Source organism: Megalopta genalis, chromosome 2 (genome assembly GCF_051020955.1).
Source record: "Megalopta genalis isolate 19385.01 chromosome 2, iyMegGena1_principal, whole genome shotgun sequence".
Taxonomy (NCBI): Eukaryota; Metazoa; Arthropoda; class Insecta; order Hymenoptera; family Halictidae; genus Megalopta; species Megalopta genalis.
Window position 1 is genome coordinate 32,003,643 of NC_135014.1, and position 14,068 is coordinate 32,017,710.

General features: G+C 47.3%; 1 protein-coding gene across 3 annotated transcripts in view; it reads right to left on the reverse strand.

Annotated features, from left to right (window-relative positions):
- Atg17 (autophagy-related 17) overlaps positions 1-13,541 on the reverse strand; it is an 88,800-nt gene extending 75,259 nt beyond the window's left edge. Inside the window, exon 1 of one of the 3 annotated variants that reach the window (XM_076519167.1) lies at positions 11,784-13,541. In XM_076519167.1, the coding sequence (XP_076375282.1) occupies positions 11,784-11,851 (68 nt within the window). In that variant the 5' untranslated portion in view covers positions 11,852-13,541. The remainder of the gene's footprint in view (positions 1-11,783) is intronic. The other 2 variants (XM_033479158.2, XM_076519168.1) reach the window with 2 other exon arrangements.
- Between the last annotated feature and the right edge of the window lie 527 nt (positions 13,542-14,068).

The following is a 14,068-nucleotide window of genomic DNA, read 5'->3' on the forward strand; positions in this document are numbered from 1 at the left end:
ACGCACGAGTTATACATACTTGTCCGAGAGATCTAACGTTTCGAATTTCAAGGATTAATTTCGTACGGATACGGAAGTGTAAAAATTGAGTTTTGTCATGAATTACAGCTGTCCAGACCACTCTGCGAACCGGTGGGAAACGAGAAGTGAAAGAAGCTTCTCGGAACTTTCTGGGTTAGCCAAAGAGAAGTTCTACCCGCTGCGATTGTTTTACCCGCGGATTAGTTTCACTGGCGGAGCATCCCCCGCGGGAGTCTTCTGCCGGAAGAAAGTGCCATTATTTGCTGAATTCGAGGAGCTAAATTGTTTGGCCATTGGAGCGAAGCGGAACTATCGAGCGAACGCGCGCGAATCATTGCGATACCGTTTTCTGGTTTTGCTAATGGGTCGCCCCCTCGCAAAAGCTTCTTGCAAATGTTTGCCGCGATAGATTATCGATGAACGGTCGCTGCAATTAGGTTAGATTGCAGAAGCCCGCGCCGCTCGCGAACCTCACCTTTTTCGATAAGGAAGTAGGATGCCGTCTCTCGTGTCCTTTGGCCCAGTAACGCCACGCGATATCAATAATGATAGCGATACCAAACGGACAGAGAGAGAATGAGAGAGAGAGAGAGAGAGGGAGAGAGAGAGAGAGAGACTGGGAACGAGCGAACGAGGCGGAAGCCGGAGACATTCCTATATAAATTTCTGTCTCGTCCGCTTCATTTATCATCGCGATGATGCTGAAAGGGAGGGTACGTGCGCAAACAAGGAAATTATATCGTTTAATTCGCTCCGCCTCGCGAAAACCTAGTTACAGCTGAGGCATTCTTAATTTGGATGCTTAAGGACACTTATTTGCCACGTTTTCCTACAGTTGGGTACTATTCCAATTGTTTCAAACAAATATTTATCTCAATTACTCGAATTGTTTCGAATGAATATTTACCTCAAATAATTACTTACTCGAATTGTTTCGCGAACAAATACTTCTCTAAAATATTAATAAATATTTATCTGAAACAATTATTTACTCGAATGAATTCTTTTTAGTCGAACATCTTTATTCGAATAACGATTATTCGTTATTCGTCGTCGATTATTCTATCCATTCATTCGAATAATTCTTTCTTCTTCATTCGAATAAATTATCCGAGCAGAGATTGCAAAATGATTCCTAAAGAGATTGTAACATGATGAATTCGATTAATTTCTGAATACATAAATCCTTGCACGAATAAATACTTATTCGACTAATGGATACCTTCTTGTTCGAACGAAATCTTCATCGAATAAATTCTTATCCGGTTCGATTGTAATTCCGATAAATTTCCAGCGAAAATACACGTTCGAAATTCTGTGGAGATTTTTTAACCCTCCCTTAAGAACGCTAAGGAGTCCTCGGCGAGGATTGCGGGTACTTTTAAAGGTAATTCGATGCAAGCCTCGTATCTTGCGCTTCGAATTGTTCAGGTTCGTTTAGCGGATCGAACACCGGCGGCACTCCGGCCAGAAACTGCGAAAGTTCGTTAAAAATGGCCCGCGTTCTACGCGAGGATACCCCCTGAGAACGGAACGGTGCCGGCGCGTAGAACTTTCGTTCCGACCTGATATAACGCAGCCCGTCGCAAGAGGAACGAGCGCGGTGTTAACGGTACGCGAGGCGAGGAAAAGTTGGTGCGGAATGAGGCCAGCGTGAATTAGGAAAATAAAACCGGTAGGCGTGCAACTATCGCCGATGAAGAAAACGATTCGCGGCGGTGTGTCCGTCCGTTCGTTCGGCCCATTATCCCCGTGTTACGCTCGGCGTGCGCTCGGATTGGCAAACCAACCACTTTATGTTGTATCCTTCGAGAAAAGAAAGTCCGAAGGAACGAAGAACCGAACACACCGCGAGAAGGCCCCGTTCGAGCGGATCGGGTATACAGGGTGGTCTACGCAATTGTTTCAGCTCGTAACGCCGTTATTAATGCATTCACGAGAAAATGCCGTAGGAGAAAGATAAACGGGGCATCGAAGGCGAAGGGCATCGCATTTTCAAGGCCCTTGGACCCTTTTCAAGAGCATCGGTGCACGTGCAATTAACAATTGCGTCGTTTCCTTAAACGGAAACGCATATTTTTTATTGCACGAATCGATTCCTCTTTTCATCCCACGTAAAATAATTATTAGGGTACCATAGCAAATAAAAGAAAAAATTGATTAGTTCTCGAGATGTTTGCAAGAAATGTCTTCGCCGAAGAAGATGCCGCGTTACGAGCTGAAACAATTGCGTAGACCACCCTGTATATTCCGAGATCCAACGGGAGTTTTACGGTGAACCGTGGCATTTCGATATCGTCTCGATGCCACCGGAGGGAAATGGGACATTAGTCCCGTGCGGAGGCATGTTAATTAGACGATTCTGTTTCCGCCGATGCCGGCTGAATCGGACACCTTTGCACTTTCGAGTCTTGTCGCGGCATAAATCATGGCGGCGGCTTTAGCGTCAGAAAACCGATTTATACAGACACTTTCGAATTATTGCTGAGCTCTTTGTTAGGCTACTGCGAGGACAGCAACTCGGAGAACGGGACTTACCAGGATCTTCAACCGAAGATTCAGAAGTGTCGATTAGGTATCGTAATCGCAAGAAGGGTAGTTTAATTTTGAAGGCTTTTCAAAGTGTCATTTCCATAAGTAATATCAGCGTGCATTAAATATGCTAGAATTAAATTGCTGTCTATTCCTGATTCGCAGCCTTGAAGATGAACTCAGAAACGAAGCCCATAAGATAAATCTCGATTGAAATGGCCCTATGAGGAAGAGCCCCACAAGAAAGGAACACTGTCCTCGTAGGACAAGGAATGCTTATCAATCAGGCTCGAGCAACAGCCTCAAAGATGAAGCTCCTATTAGAACGTCTGACGTGGGAGCCCTTAGAAATTGCACCGTGAAACATATAGCGTTAGCTTAATTAGAATTGAGAGCATCAAAGCCACGCCCCGCCGAGAAGGACATTCTTCAGAGAAACAACACTCCCTTTCAGTCCAGGCACGGGCTCACGCTGGAAGATCAGACGCAGGCATTGATAGTGAAATACTGTCCTGGGTCCATTATAATTGAGAGCAACAAAGCCACGCCCACCAAAGGCATCCTACAAGGACCTTAACATCGTGCTCGCAGGTCAAGGAATGTTTGTTGCCGATGCTCAAAGCTTCGGACTCAAAGATGAACCTGCCGCCTGGATATCTGAAGCAGGAATTAGCACAAATCACCGCGCGAAACGCCGGTCCGGTCAAAACCGAGAGCACCAAAGCCACGCCCACCGGGACATTCTACGCAGAGGAAACGCAGGCCTGATAGCGCGCGGATATCGATCAGGCTTACATCTTCGCCGCAGACGTTTTGCAAAATGGTGTTGACGCGGCCCGGTGCGCCTCCAATCTCCATCAATTCTATCACAGTATCGGCTCATTAACAGACCGCGGCGATGGATTCTGATCAGTCGGCAGCCGCCCACGCGTCCACTTTGATGGGTCGATTGATTCCCGTCTGCCGGCGTGACGGATAGATCCCCCGACGTCTCGAGACGGTCGGGTCGCGCACGATCCAGCTGTTTCTCGCGGAGGAGGATCAGCCGCGGCGCGATCCCACGCGCGGAAAAGACGAATACCTCGACGATATTCGTGCATTAAGACGGATAGGCTCGGCCACGCCGGTCACCGACCCCGTTCGTCGACGCAATTAACGATGCGTGCCGATACGCCGCGGCGCCTTCCACCCCGTCGCGTTTATTTTCTCGCGTAATCACAAAGCGTGCCCGCTGAACAACCGCGCGGCCCCGGTGTCCCGGCTCGTCGCGAAAAAGTCTTGCGAACTTCTTGGGATTTCGGGAGGGCGGAGCGCGCGGAACGCCGGAAACCCGCGAGTCGATTCGCCGGGAGCCCGGCCGCCGACGCTAATTGGGTCTCGTTAATATTAGACGCGATTAGTTTTCCGTCCGCGCCGGTCAACCGGCTTCAGGCGGTGTCGTTAACACTTGCTCGCCTTGTTCCTGCCGTCGTGGAAACGGCTGACTACGATCGATTCGAAATTAATTGCTTCTTCGAGACCAAAGGAAGCACCACGACCGAAGCGAGAAGACTGTTTTCTACATCGGCCGATCGCCGTTTGTGTGTCGCGTCGTGCGGTTGCGGGCTCCTGGTTTCAGATGCTGTTAACACTTCGCCTGATTGTGCTGCTTAGGGCACTGTCCCGGAGTTGTTAATCGTTTGTTCGGGACCGATAGCATCGTTAGCGATGCCGATGCACCGGCAACATGTTTGTCGAAGTTGCAACTCCGTAAAATGGCCTTCGAATCTTCCGTCTAATTGAGAGAGACTAGCGTGAAGTACAGTCAGGAACGAAGAGATAATTAATTGATTCGACAATTTTGATGTACATTTCTCGGCGATATTTTTGTTCGGATGTTTTAGTCGAGTATATTACGTAAAAATTGTCAAATTAATGGAGTATCTTATATTTCGTTATGCCGATCCCCGTTCCATTATAAATATTAATTGCTAGTTTCACTGCTTCCTTTAATGCTCAGCCTGAATACGAAACGGCGAGATCTTCGATAAAAAGCGGCACGGCTCCCCGTTCGCTCGTTTAGGCAATTAATGCTAGGAAAAAAAGAGTCTTCAGCGACGCGAGTCGATGGAACGAAGTCTTCGGTCGCTGACGATTAATCCATTTCGGTTCCGTTCAATGCTCTGGAGATTCTATCGCTCCCGCGTCGTCTTTTCGAGACCAGAGAACCCAGTATATATTCCGTGATGCAATGGGGGTTCGCACAGCTCCGGTAAAGAGCTCCCGTACCGATCGTTTGCTCGCCTATCCGGACTATTTCGAGAGGTTTCAGGGAAGATTCCGAGAGGAAACGATGTTGACGCTCGCGGGCAGACATTATTCGAAATTTAATCCAGAGGATATCGTTCCGCTCCACGAGAATCATTTGACTTTCATCCGCCGCGAGATTCGTGGCCTTATTTTAGTCGGCCACAAAAACAACTCCGTAGCGATGTAGCGGACGTAAACAAAAGTTTAAGAAGCTCGATACTTCGCGCAGATTACCCCGAAAATCCATTATCGCCTTTGGGAAGAGCGCCTCGTCGTATATTTTTTCCGCGTATCTCGGAAGCGATAACGACGGGTCTCTCTTGGAATTTTACGGAATAGGACACGTGGGTCTCGTAATCGTAGCGTTAACTGTTTGAGGAAACTGCGCGTTTATGGATTCGGTTGTCCGCGAATGGGACCACAAGAATACGCCTGCTCGGTCGAGATATTAAATTTTCATTGGATTTCGTCAGCGTATAGGTCGCGGCCACTGAAAATCATAAAGATCATAGAAGATATAGAAGATGAGAAGTGTACTATTCTTTCACGGGAAAATGGAAGACGATTCTTTAACCTTCGGAGTAAGATAAGGAACTCTGTCGAAATGCCGAATCAAGTGCTCTTTTATCACGACTTTTATATCAACGAACATTAGCAGAGTTCTCACTGTGTTCAATATCTTCCTAAAGAACAATTGAAACGTACTATTGGTATCGTTTACTATCGCTCAGAAAATGGAAAATGATTTTTTAACGTTCGGAGTAAGATAAGGAACTTTGACGAAACGCCGAAATCAAGTGCTCTTTTATCACGATTTTTATATCAACGAACATTAATAGAGTTCTCACTGTGTTCAATACTTTCCTAAAGAACAATTTTTCCCTAAATGTCCCTTTCCGTAATGTCTCCCTTACTGACGCACAGGTTCTACATAAAGAAATGGACAATTTGGAAAGAGAAGATACGATTATTCGAACCTTGCGACTCGTTTTCATAGTTGTTGACAATCGATAACCATAAAAAACGAGGCTCGAACAATCGTGTCTTCTCTTCCAAAATTGTCCATTTTTGTGAACAATCTGAGCGTCAATTAGAGAGACATTACTGTACATTGTTCTCTCAAAGACCAGATTAAAACACCTTATTCTATTAAAATCCTCATAATTCATAACAAGATCCTCATCAAATAAAATCCCATAGTATAAAAAAAAACAATTGTGCTGTCACGAAGTTTTTCCAGCGGATAGAGCACAGTCGAACGAATTTTCGGGAACGAAACCCGAAGAACGATCACACCGCCGAGCATTCTTTCGTAAAACGGAGCAGCAGCAAATTCTGATGATGGAAAGGATTTCGCTTGCTGCAGGATCAAAATGATTTATCTAGGGCTCCGCGTAAACTGGAAATAAAGCGGAAACGATGGTCCGAGGAGGGGGGGAGGGAGGGGGAGAAGTTCCAAGGAAAGTTTCGTAAACAGCGGTGGCCGTGCAAAAGTGGACCGACCGTTCGAAGCGGCGCTGCGCCGAGAGGTTCGAGAGATGCAGCGTTTGCATCACGCATTAAGGACTTGGCCGAGTTTTGTCCGCGGCGCGGGTCAGACTCGTGTGCGACACAAGCCAATGGCCGCCCACGTCGCCCCGCGCCGATTCCATTACTATTTTCGTTGCCACCTGCTACGAGAGGAGAGCGAGCGAGCGTCTCTCTCCTCTCTCTGGTCTCGCGAGGCGGACAACAGCGCCGCAGAGAAAATGCCTCTCGAGCACGGCTTGCCCACGTCCGTCCGCGATAGATCGATCGTTTTGCAACGACTTCACCTTCGACGGATCCTTGGCGCTTCCACGCGGTGTCGTTGTTCGCGTTAGATGTTGCTAAATGATTGACGGCGACCAATCCCGTCGGCGATTGGGAAAATCGTTGCGTGTCCGAAGAACCGCGCGGCGGAACGAGGCGAATGCGAATCACGGATAAATGATTTTTAATTGCGCCGTGCATCGCGCCACCCTGGCGAGGTATGGCTCTCTGTGTGTGGACTACACCCATCCCGTTCCTAAGAAATTATTAGAATTACGTGGCACTGAGAATAGTTATCAGAGAAGGGCGGTGGATCTTGGGCTGTTGGAGGGGGGAAATTAAGTCGAGGACGGAAACCTAGTTGTTGATTTGGATATCTGCATCGAGATGCTAGACGAGAGTTTAGCAACTCCGGATCTTTTACATTTGTAATAAAGATGAATGGAAGTGTAACACACTTATTAAAATTCTTCCCGAGTAAAATGAATCGCAACGCAACTCTCGCTGCTCCGCGATTACAATAAAAAGAACCTCGTCATTTGCCATAATCATCTTCCGCGGTCGACGCATACCGACGATCATTTTCAGACATCCCCGTAATCCAACAATTCCTGTTCGAGTCCCTGCCGTATCGCGGCGGATCCAAACAAAATCCCTCTAAATAAATCATCAAAAGAGGTCTTATCTTGCATCATGTCGGATCAGCATGGTTCCAAGGGGAGCTTTCACCGAGGAAGAGAGAACCTTGCAATCTCGTCTCGAGAAAATTGCCCCAGGAACGAGCCCAGGCCGAAAACCATAAAAGAATCCCTATAATTTTGTTTCCCCGGCCGGCGATCGCGAATCCAATTGTCTCCGATCCGGCCGGCGAAATGAATCACTGTAACGAAGTGTTACTCACGCGGATTAGACAAAGGGACGGCCGGCATTGGGCAGAGAGTGGTTCGTCCGGGGTACAATCACCGCGTTAATCCGGATGTAACAGTGTATCCGGTAAAAAGAGATCCGTCAAGGAAGCGTGATTTTCTTGGGCCGCGGTCGATGTTCTCTCGCAAATAAAAGAAAAGAAAAGAAAAGAAAAGAAAAGAAAAGAAAAGAAAAGAAAAGAAAAGAAAAGAAAAGAAAAGAAAAGAAAAGAAAAGAAAAGAAAACGACGAGCACGTGAACAGGCCAAGAAAGGATGCGGCCTATATTCGCGAGATACGGCTGCGGGGCCGCGGACAAATGAGTTTCCGCGCCGGGAAAACCAACGGTTCGGAGGTGGTAGGCCTGGCCTGATAAGCATCGGCCGGCAGTTTAACGAGGGAGTCTAATCTGGGAATAATATCGAGCGCGCCGCTCTGTGTGATATCGTAAATAAGACGACCGAGAGCCGGCCGGCCACGCTCCGCGGGGGAAAAAGGGAAAATACGAGAGCGCGGAGCGATTCGCGAGCAAGATGTTCCGCAACATCCGCGATTTCTGTCTGCCAGCGATTGCGCGAGCCTTGGTTCACGATGCTGCTAAATTGAGACTTGAATCGCGACGGAAACTCGGCGTACAATTCAAAGGTCCAATTTGAAGATCCAAATTGAAGGTCTAATTTGAATTAGCAGGGTGCTGTAAGAACGATCAGAACCAGGCGTACCCTAATTTGTGAGCCCCGGCTTCTGCGGCCACCAATGGATTCTTGATGAATAGAGATTGCGAACGTTAATGACGAGGCATCCAGTCGATAAAATAAACGATTTCCTACATCCGGATTTTAAGGATCGAAATAACCGTGTCCTAACTGTGAACCGTGATTCAATGGCCGCCGCCACCGGGTCCCCGAAGAATAGACTGTGGGATTTTGATGCGTTCACGGAGCAGCCGAGGAAACGTGGACATTAATGACGAACACCATCCAATCAGTGAAATGAATCGTTTCTTTAATCTGTATTTCACAGATCTTAACTGTGCTCTAACTGTGATTCACGGCTGCTAATTGATCCTTGATGAATTAGACTGATGTGCCTTCCTCCTACTTTTATGGCGAAACCATCAACGAGAACCATCTAGTCAACGAAATAAATTCTTTCCTCAATCTGTGTGCTTTAAATGGCTTCACGCTTGACGAACTCTCGAGATAACTGTACCCCAATTGTGAGCCACCACCAGAGATCGAATGTTAATGCGTTTGTTGTCGTTTGGACTTTCGTTCAGAAAATGCGGACGATAACCCACGTTTCTCAACACGATCGATAATAAAAACGAATACTTTCTCGAAGATCGTTCGATGAAAATCGTAATTCCTGGTCGAAGTTCACTTGCGATTTCTCAAAGGAATCGAACTAGGTCGGTGTTCGGCAAGAAACCATCAACAAGAACCAACTAGTCAACGAAATAAATTCTTTCCTCAATCTGTGTGCTTTAAATGGCTTCACACTTAACAAACTCTCGAGATAACTGTACCCTAATTGTGAGCCACCACCAGAGATCGAACGTTAATGCGTTTGTTGTCGTTTGGACTTTCGTCCAGAAAATGCGGACGATAACCCACGTTTCTCAACACGATCGATAATAAAAACGAATACTTTCTCGAAGATCGTTCGATGAAAATCGTAATCCCTGGTCGAAGTTCACTTGCGATTTTTCAAAGGACTCGAACTAGGCCGGTGTTCGGCAAGAATCGCTGTCGAACGGAGGCGCGTGCAGTTAGAGAAACACTTCCGCGAGGATCATCGCTTAATTCCACGACCGAGCGGTTAATTAAATGTCCGTGGAACGATGCACGATTGCCGCTCGTCCTACATACGAGGGACGGGACACGAAAAAAATATATCGGTCGATGGAAAAGTTCCGGGGCGTTGTTTTCGTTCGGAAACACGGCCGGTCAATATTCTTCGATGGAAGAAAATGAACATTTAGGGCGTCGCCAATTACCTGCTCGATATTCTGCGTGCGGTTAGGGTGGTCGAAGGAAGTGAATGAAGGGCGTCGAATGGCCGCTGTTGTCGCGCAGAGGAATGGACGGAAGTGGAGGGCGATATTTATAGGACGAGAATAACAGATATCGGGTAGTAGAGAACGATCTATGGGGTGTTGTTCAACTCCGTCCACGGTGTATGTATGTACTTTCTTCTCTTGTAAATTACACCATGCCGCGCGGTGGCACATTTTCCCAAAAAGTTGGCGGAGATGCGATTTTCGAGATAAAAGGTCGGCATTAATTTTCATCGATTCCCGAAAAATAATTGCCTAACTATTGTATCTGATGCGTCATCCGATAGCTTCGCTCTTCTTTCGTTGCGCGATTGTTCACTTACTCGCGAGTGATTCATTTGTTGGAAACTATGGAGCGTCGAGTTAACAGCGGGCGAACATGTTCAGACACGTATCGCTGTACGATCGAATCGTGAATCTTCACGATAAAGATGTTGAAATTATATGAAAAAAAGAAATACATCGAAACAGCGAAAGATAAGTCACGAATTATGGCCAAAGGGTACCCTCTGTGCGCCTATTTGGAAACACCCTGTAGCAGCTATTGTCCTCCGCGAGCCAATGGACAAAGGGATACATTTTTCGTATTTTTAGAAAGCCGAGAAACGACACATGCCACACGGCTGTCGGCCCACCTACGTCACGTGTGGGAGTGGATTTAACTATTCCCTGTGATTTCGAAAGCTTTATAAGCGGATTGCGAGTGTTTACGGAAATCGGCCCATGAAAACGCCACGTGATTATCTCGGTAACTATTCTTTCTGTAACTTCGTTTCTTTTAGTGCTGGAATCGGCGCTATTTATATCTAGACAAATAGATAATTTATGGTCTGATTGTCGAGAACTAAGTATAGCATAGATAACAAACAGTGGCTTTTTGCGAACAGAAAACGTTAACGGATAACGGGGAATTCCGAGCAACGGTGGCGGGGGGGGGGGGGGGGTGACAATCATTGTTTTCTTTTTACGTTTACAAATAAATCGGTGATCTTTATGCGCAGTAAAAATTTTATACCTCTGCAGTTTATGAATAATAAAGATGGATGCAGTATTTGTCGTGGCTTCGAAAACGCAGGGAAATTAATTTTCGCAATAAAGATAGTGACCTAGTACCCTATCGTGCTCTAAAACAGCGGGTGTTCCACATGCTATGCCAATTGAATAAATTGACTTTACATTATCCTAATATCGGGACTATCATATTTCCAGTTCTATATGATGGTACCCTGTTCTCGACCCTGGGTTAGTTGTCGCCTTATACTCACAAATTCGTTTTACATGGTCTTTATACTTATTTTCTCCACGATTCCAATTTCTATAACTCGTTCCATAATCTTTTCTGCTTAAACGTGTGTGCTGGATATATGCTAAGTTTGCTGTAGAATCTAGAGTGTGCCCCGAAGTCTTACCCTACATACACGTACATACATACGTATGTACTACTACTGTATAACAGTCGCATCAATTGATTTCGCTATTATAAGAAACAGAGCCACCATTGATTTTTAATACGCTTTTTAATATCCTCCTCTTGTGCCGAGTTATAAAGATCCTAACTGCAGCATGATGCTTATTTTCGTTTAATATACACAGTGACTCCCATTAATATTCGGACTTTTTTTTTTAGATGATGGAGCGACTAGTATACTATGACCGAGAGTTGTTTACTTTCTTTTGTCATTCGAAACAATAGCAAAATTTGAAAAAAAGCACTCCAGTTATGGTCTAGTATCGCCTAAGAAACAAATCCAAGTCGTTCAGTCCTGTTTTAAAAAATGCTATTGTACTAAATTATGCTCCTCAAAATGTTCAATTTTTGTTAAAAAAATGTAACACGTAAAATGCAAAAACTTAAAACAATGAAATCTAAATACAATCTAAAACATAGTTACATCTAAAATATCTAAATATAGTTAAATAAAAAAAAAATAAAAATAAATAACTAAACATAGTTAAACATCTAAAATATAGTTACCTATGCGTAAAACGATAAAATACAAAGCCAAATAAAAATCACAAAATATGCGCAAACATAAAAAAATCGCGAGATCGTTAAAAAGAAGAAGGCCATCGTGAACTAAAAGTTAAAAAAAAAGAGAAAAAAAAGTGATATCCAATGACCGACTTCCAATTGTTTACAGTAAACAGCGACCCCATGCTGGTCCCGGATGTTCAAAGTAACTCACGTTTGGAGCGCCAGCTTGATGTTGAAGGTGATGGTGGTGCCGGTGTCCACGTGAAATATGTACAGCATTTTGGGGCCGGTGTTGCTCCTTCGGTTGCGTGGACACGATTGAAACAGCCGGCCCGCCTCAAGGACCCGTCGAGCATCCGGCGTGACTTAGATGCTGCCAGGTACCGTCCCTGTTCGAGGACCCCTGGTCACCTCGGCTCGACTCCAGTATAGTCAGCTCGATCGCTGCCGTACCCCCCTTTTGTCAGCGCGGGCTGATACGTCCCCTTCGGGTCTCTTATGCCACATCGATCACGGCCACGGAACCGTTCCTCGTCGATTGACAGAAAGCTGAGGTACGGTTGTCGAGCCGTACGCACCACCCTTCCGCTCGATACAGTTCACAGGGATCGAATGATCCCGCGCGAACCCGCAGCGAACGGTCTAGACGAGGATCGGGAGAACGACTGTCTCCGTCTATAGACCCGGAGTAGTGCCTACCAACACGCGCACTCCCTCTATCTATACACGCGCAGCTACGTCGGTGGCGAGTGATTGGCTCTCTCGGCTGCCCCCGCGGAAAGCCTATCCCAGGCGAAATGAACTCGACAGGACGTAAGCCGCGTCGGGACAGGGTCTCGACTCTCTGTGCGCTTCCCTCGGGAACTGCTCGTGCGTTGTATAGACGCACGAAAAGAAACAGTCTCGCGCAGTGGCGACGGTCGATCGTTATTTACAGGACGGCAGCGAAGAGTTCACCCGTACTGCTGCACGGGCGTCGATCAACGCACTCTCTCCCTTGGAAACAAGAACGGACAGGCTGCTGCTGCTGCTCCCCGTGAATTCGTCTCTCGAGCGCCACGATGTGAAACACTCTCGGCGAAATTGGGTTCGCTTGTCATCGAGCCGCGCTGTTGTCTCCCGTGTACATCGGTCGATCGCGCGTCTTCCGTTTTCCCGTAATGGTAACGGATCCTTCTTCTCTCGCCGCGCGCGAAGTCTCTCTCTCTTTCTCGACCCTTCGAAACGCCCTGTTCACGGGAACAGTAGACGGGTCTTCCGTCCGACACCGTTGCCTGACGGGACGCGAGAAACGATACGTAGTCGAGACGACGACGACGACGGCGGCGGCGATGGACAGGGCCCGACGCGGAACGAGTCTAGTCCCGGATCAGCTGCTCGCCAAAACAAAGCACTCGCGCGTACGCGAAAGGCCAGCGATCCTGCCTCGGTTGGCAGGGGACGTTCCGACTACGGGACGAAAATACGTGAGATACGTTTTACGTCGCCTATTCGAGGAGGATCCGTCGCGACCGGAATTCACGCTCGGCCAGGTAGGCAGAGAGCTCTCGTTCCCTATCCGGACCGAGAGAAGAGACACCCGTGTGTACGCCGAGAGTGACGTACCGACGACAACAAACAACGCTGCGCCACACGCACGGGAATCTATGCGCAGAGAGAACGTTTTCACGTAGGGGAACAAAGGAAACGACACTTTCGCCGCGTATTTTCTCGATCGCGAATACCCGTTTCCACGGATCTCGGCGCGGACGACGACGCTCGTTCCCTGCGGTGCCTCTCCCGACTTCTGTTCCCGACGGCTTCGACAACCACAGTGACCGACGAACAGACACTTTTTCTCGCAGCTCTTGCACCGTGCCTCTGGCAGCGAAGGTAGGGAGGGGGGGACGACGACTAGCTCGGCGCAGTCCCGTTCGACATTTTGCTCTGACGCATCGCGTCGCCAGCTGTTTACTGCCGATCTGGCCGAGCACGGAGAACAGAACGTCTGCTCGCCGTGCACTCCGTTTCCACAGATATTCCACTCGCCACTCAGCTGTTCGACCGCCACCGGAGCGCCATCTTTACCGACCAGCGAAGATGGCGCCTCCGACCGTTGCGGAAGTTCGAACGTCGGTGCGTCGCTCCGTTGATTTTCCATTTCATCAATCCGAACACGTTCGTTCCCTGAAAAATCTGCTAATCCGGACCAAGATATCTCGCTACCCGACACCGTTTCCTGTTACATTTCCCTACAGTACGGTAATAATCTAATTTCCATAATCTTAAATATTATCACCACCTCTATCCACGCCGTGACCAGCAGGTCGTTCGAGTCGTACACGTATTTCTGTTTACCGTCGAGTCGACGCGAATGACCCATTCTCTGAAACACAGATATACCCAATACACTTATTCGATTCGAATGAAACAGTCGAATAATAACCAGCGTCACGGTCGTTGTCATTCGCGAATCATTAACAAGCAGAAAAAAAAGGTTGTCAATAAGGTTGCTAT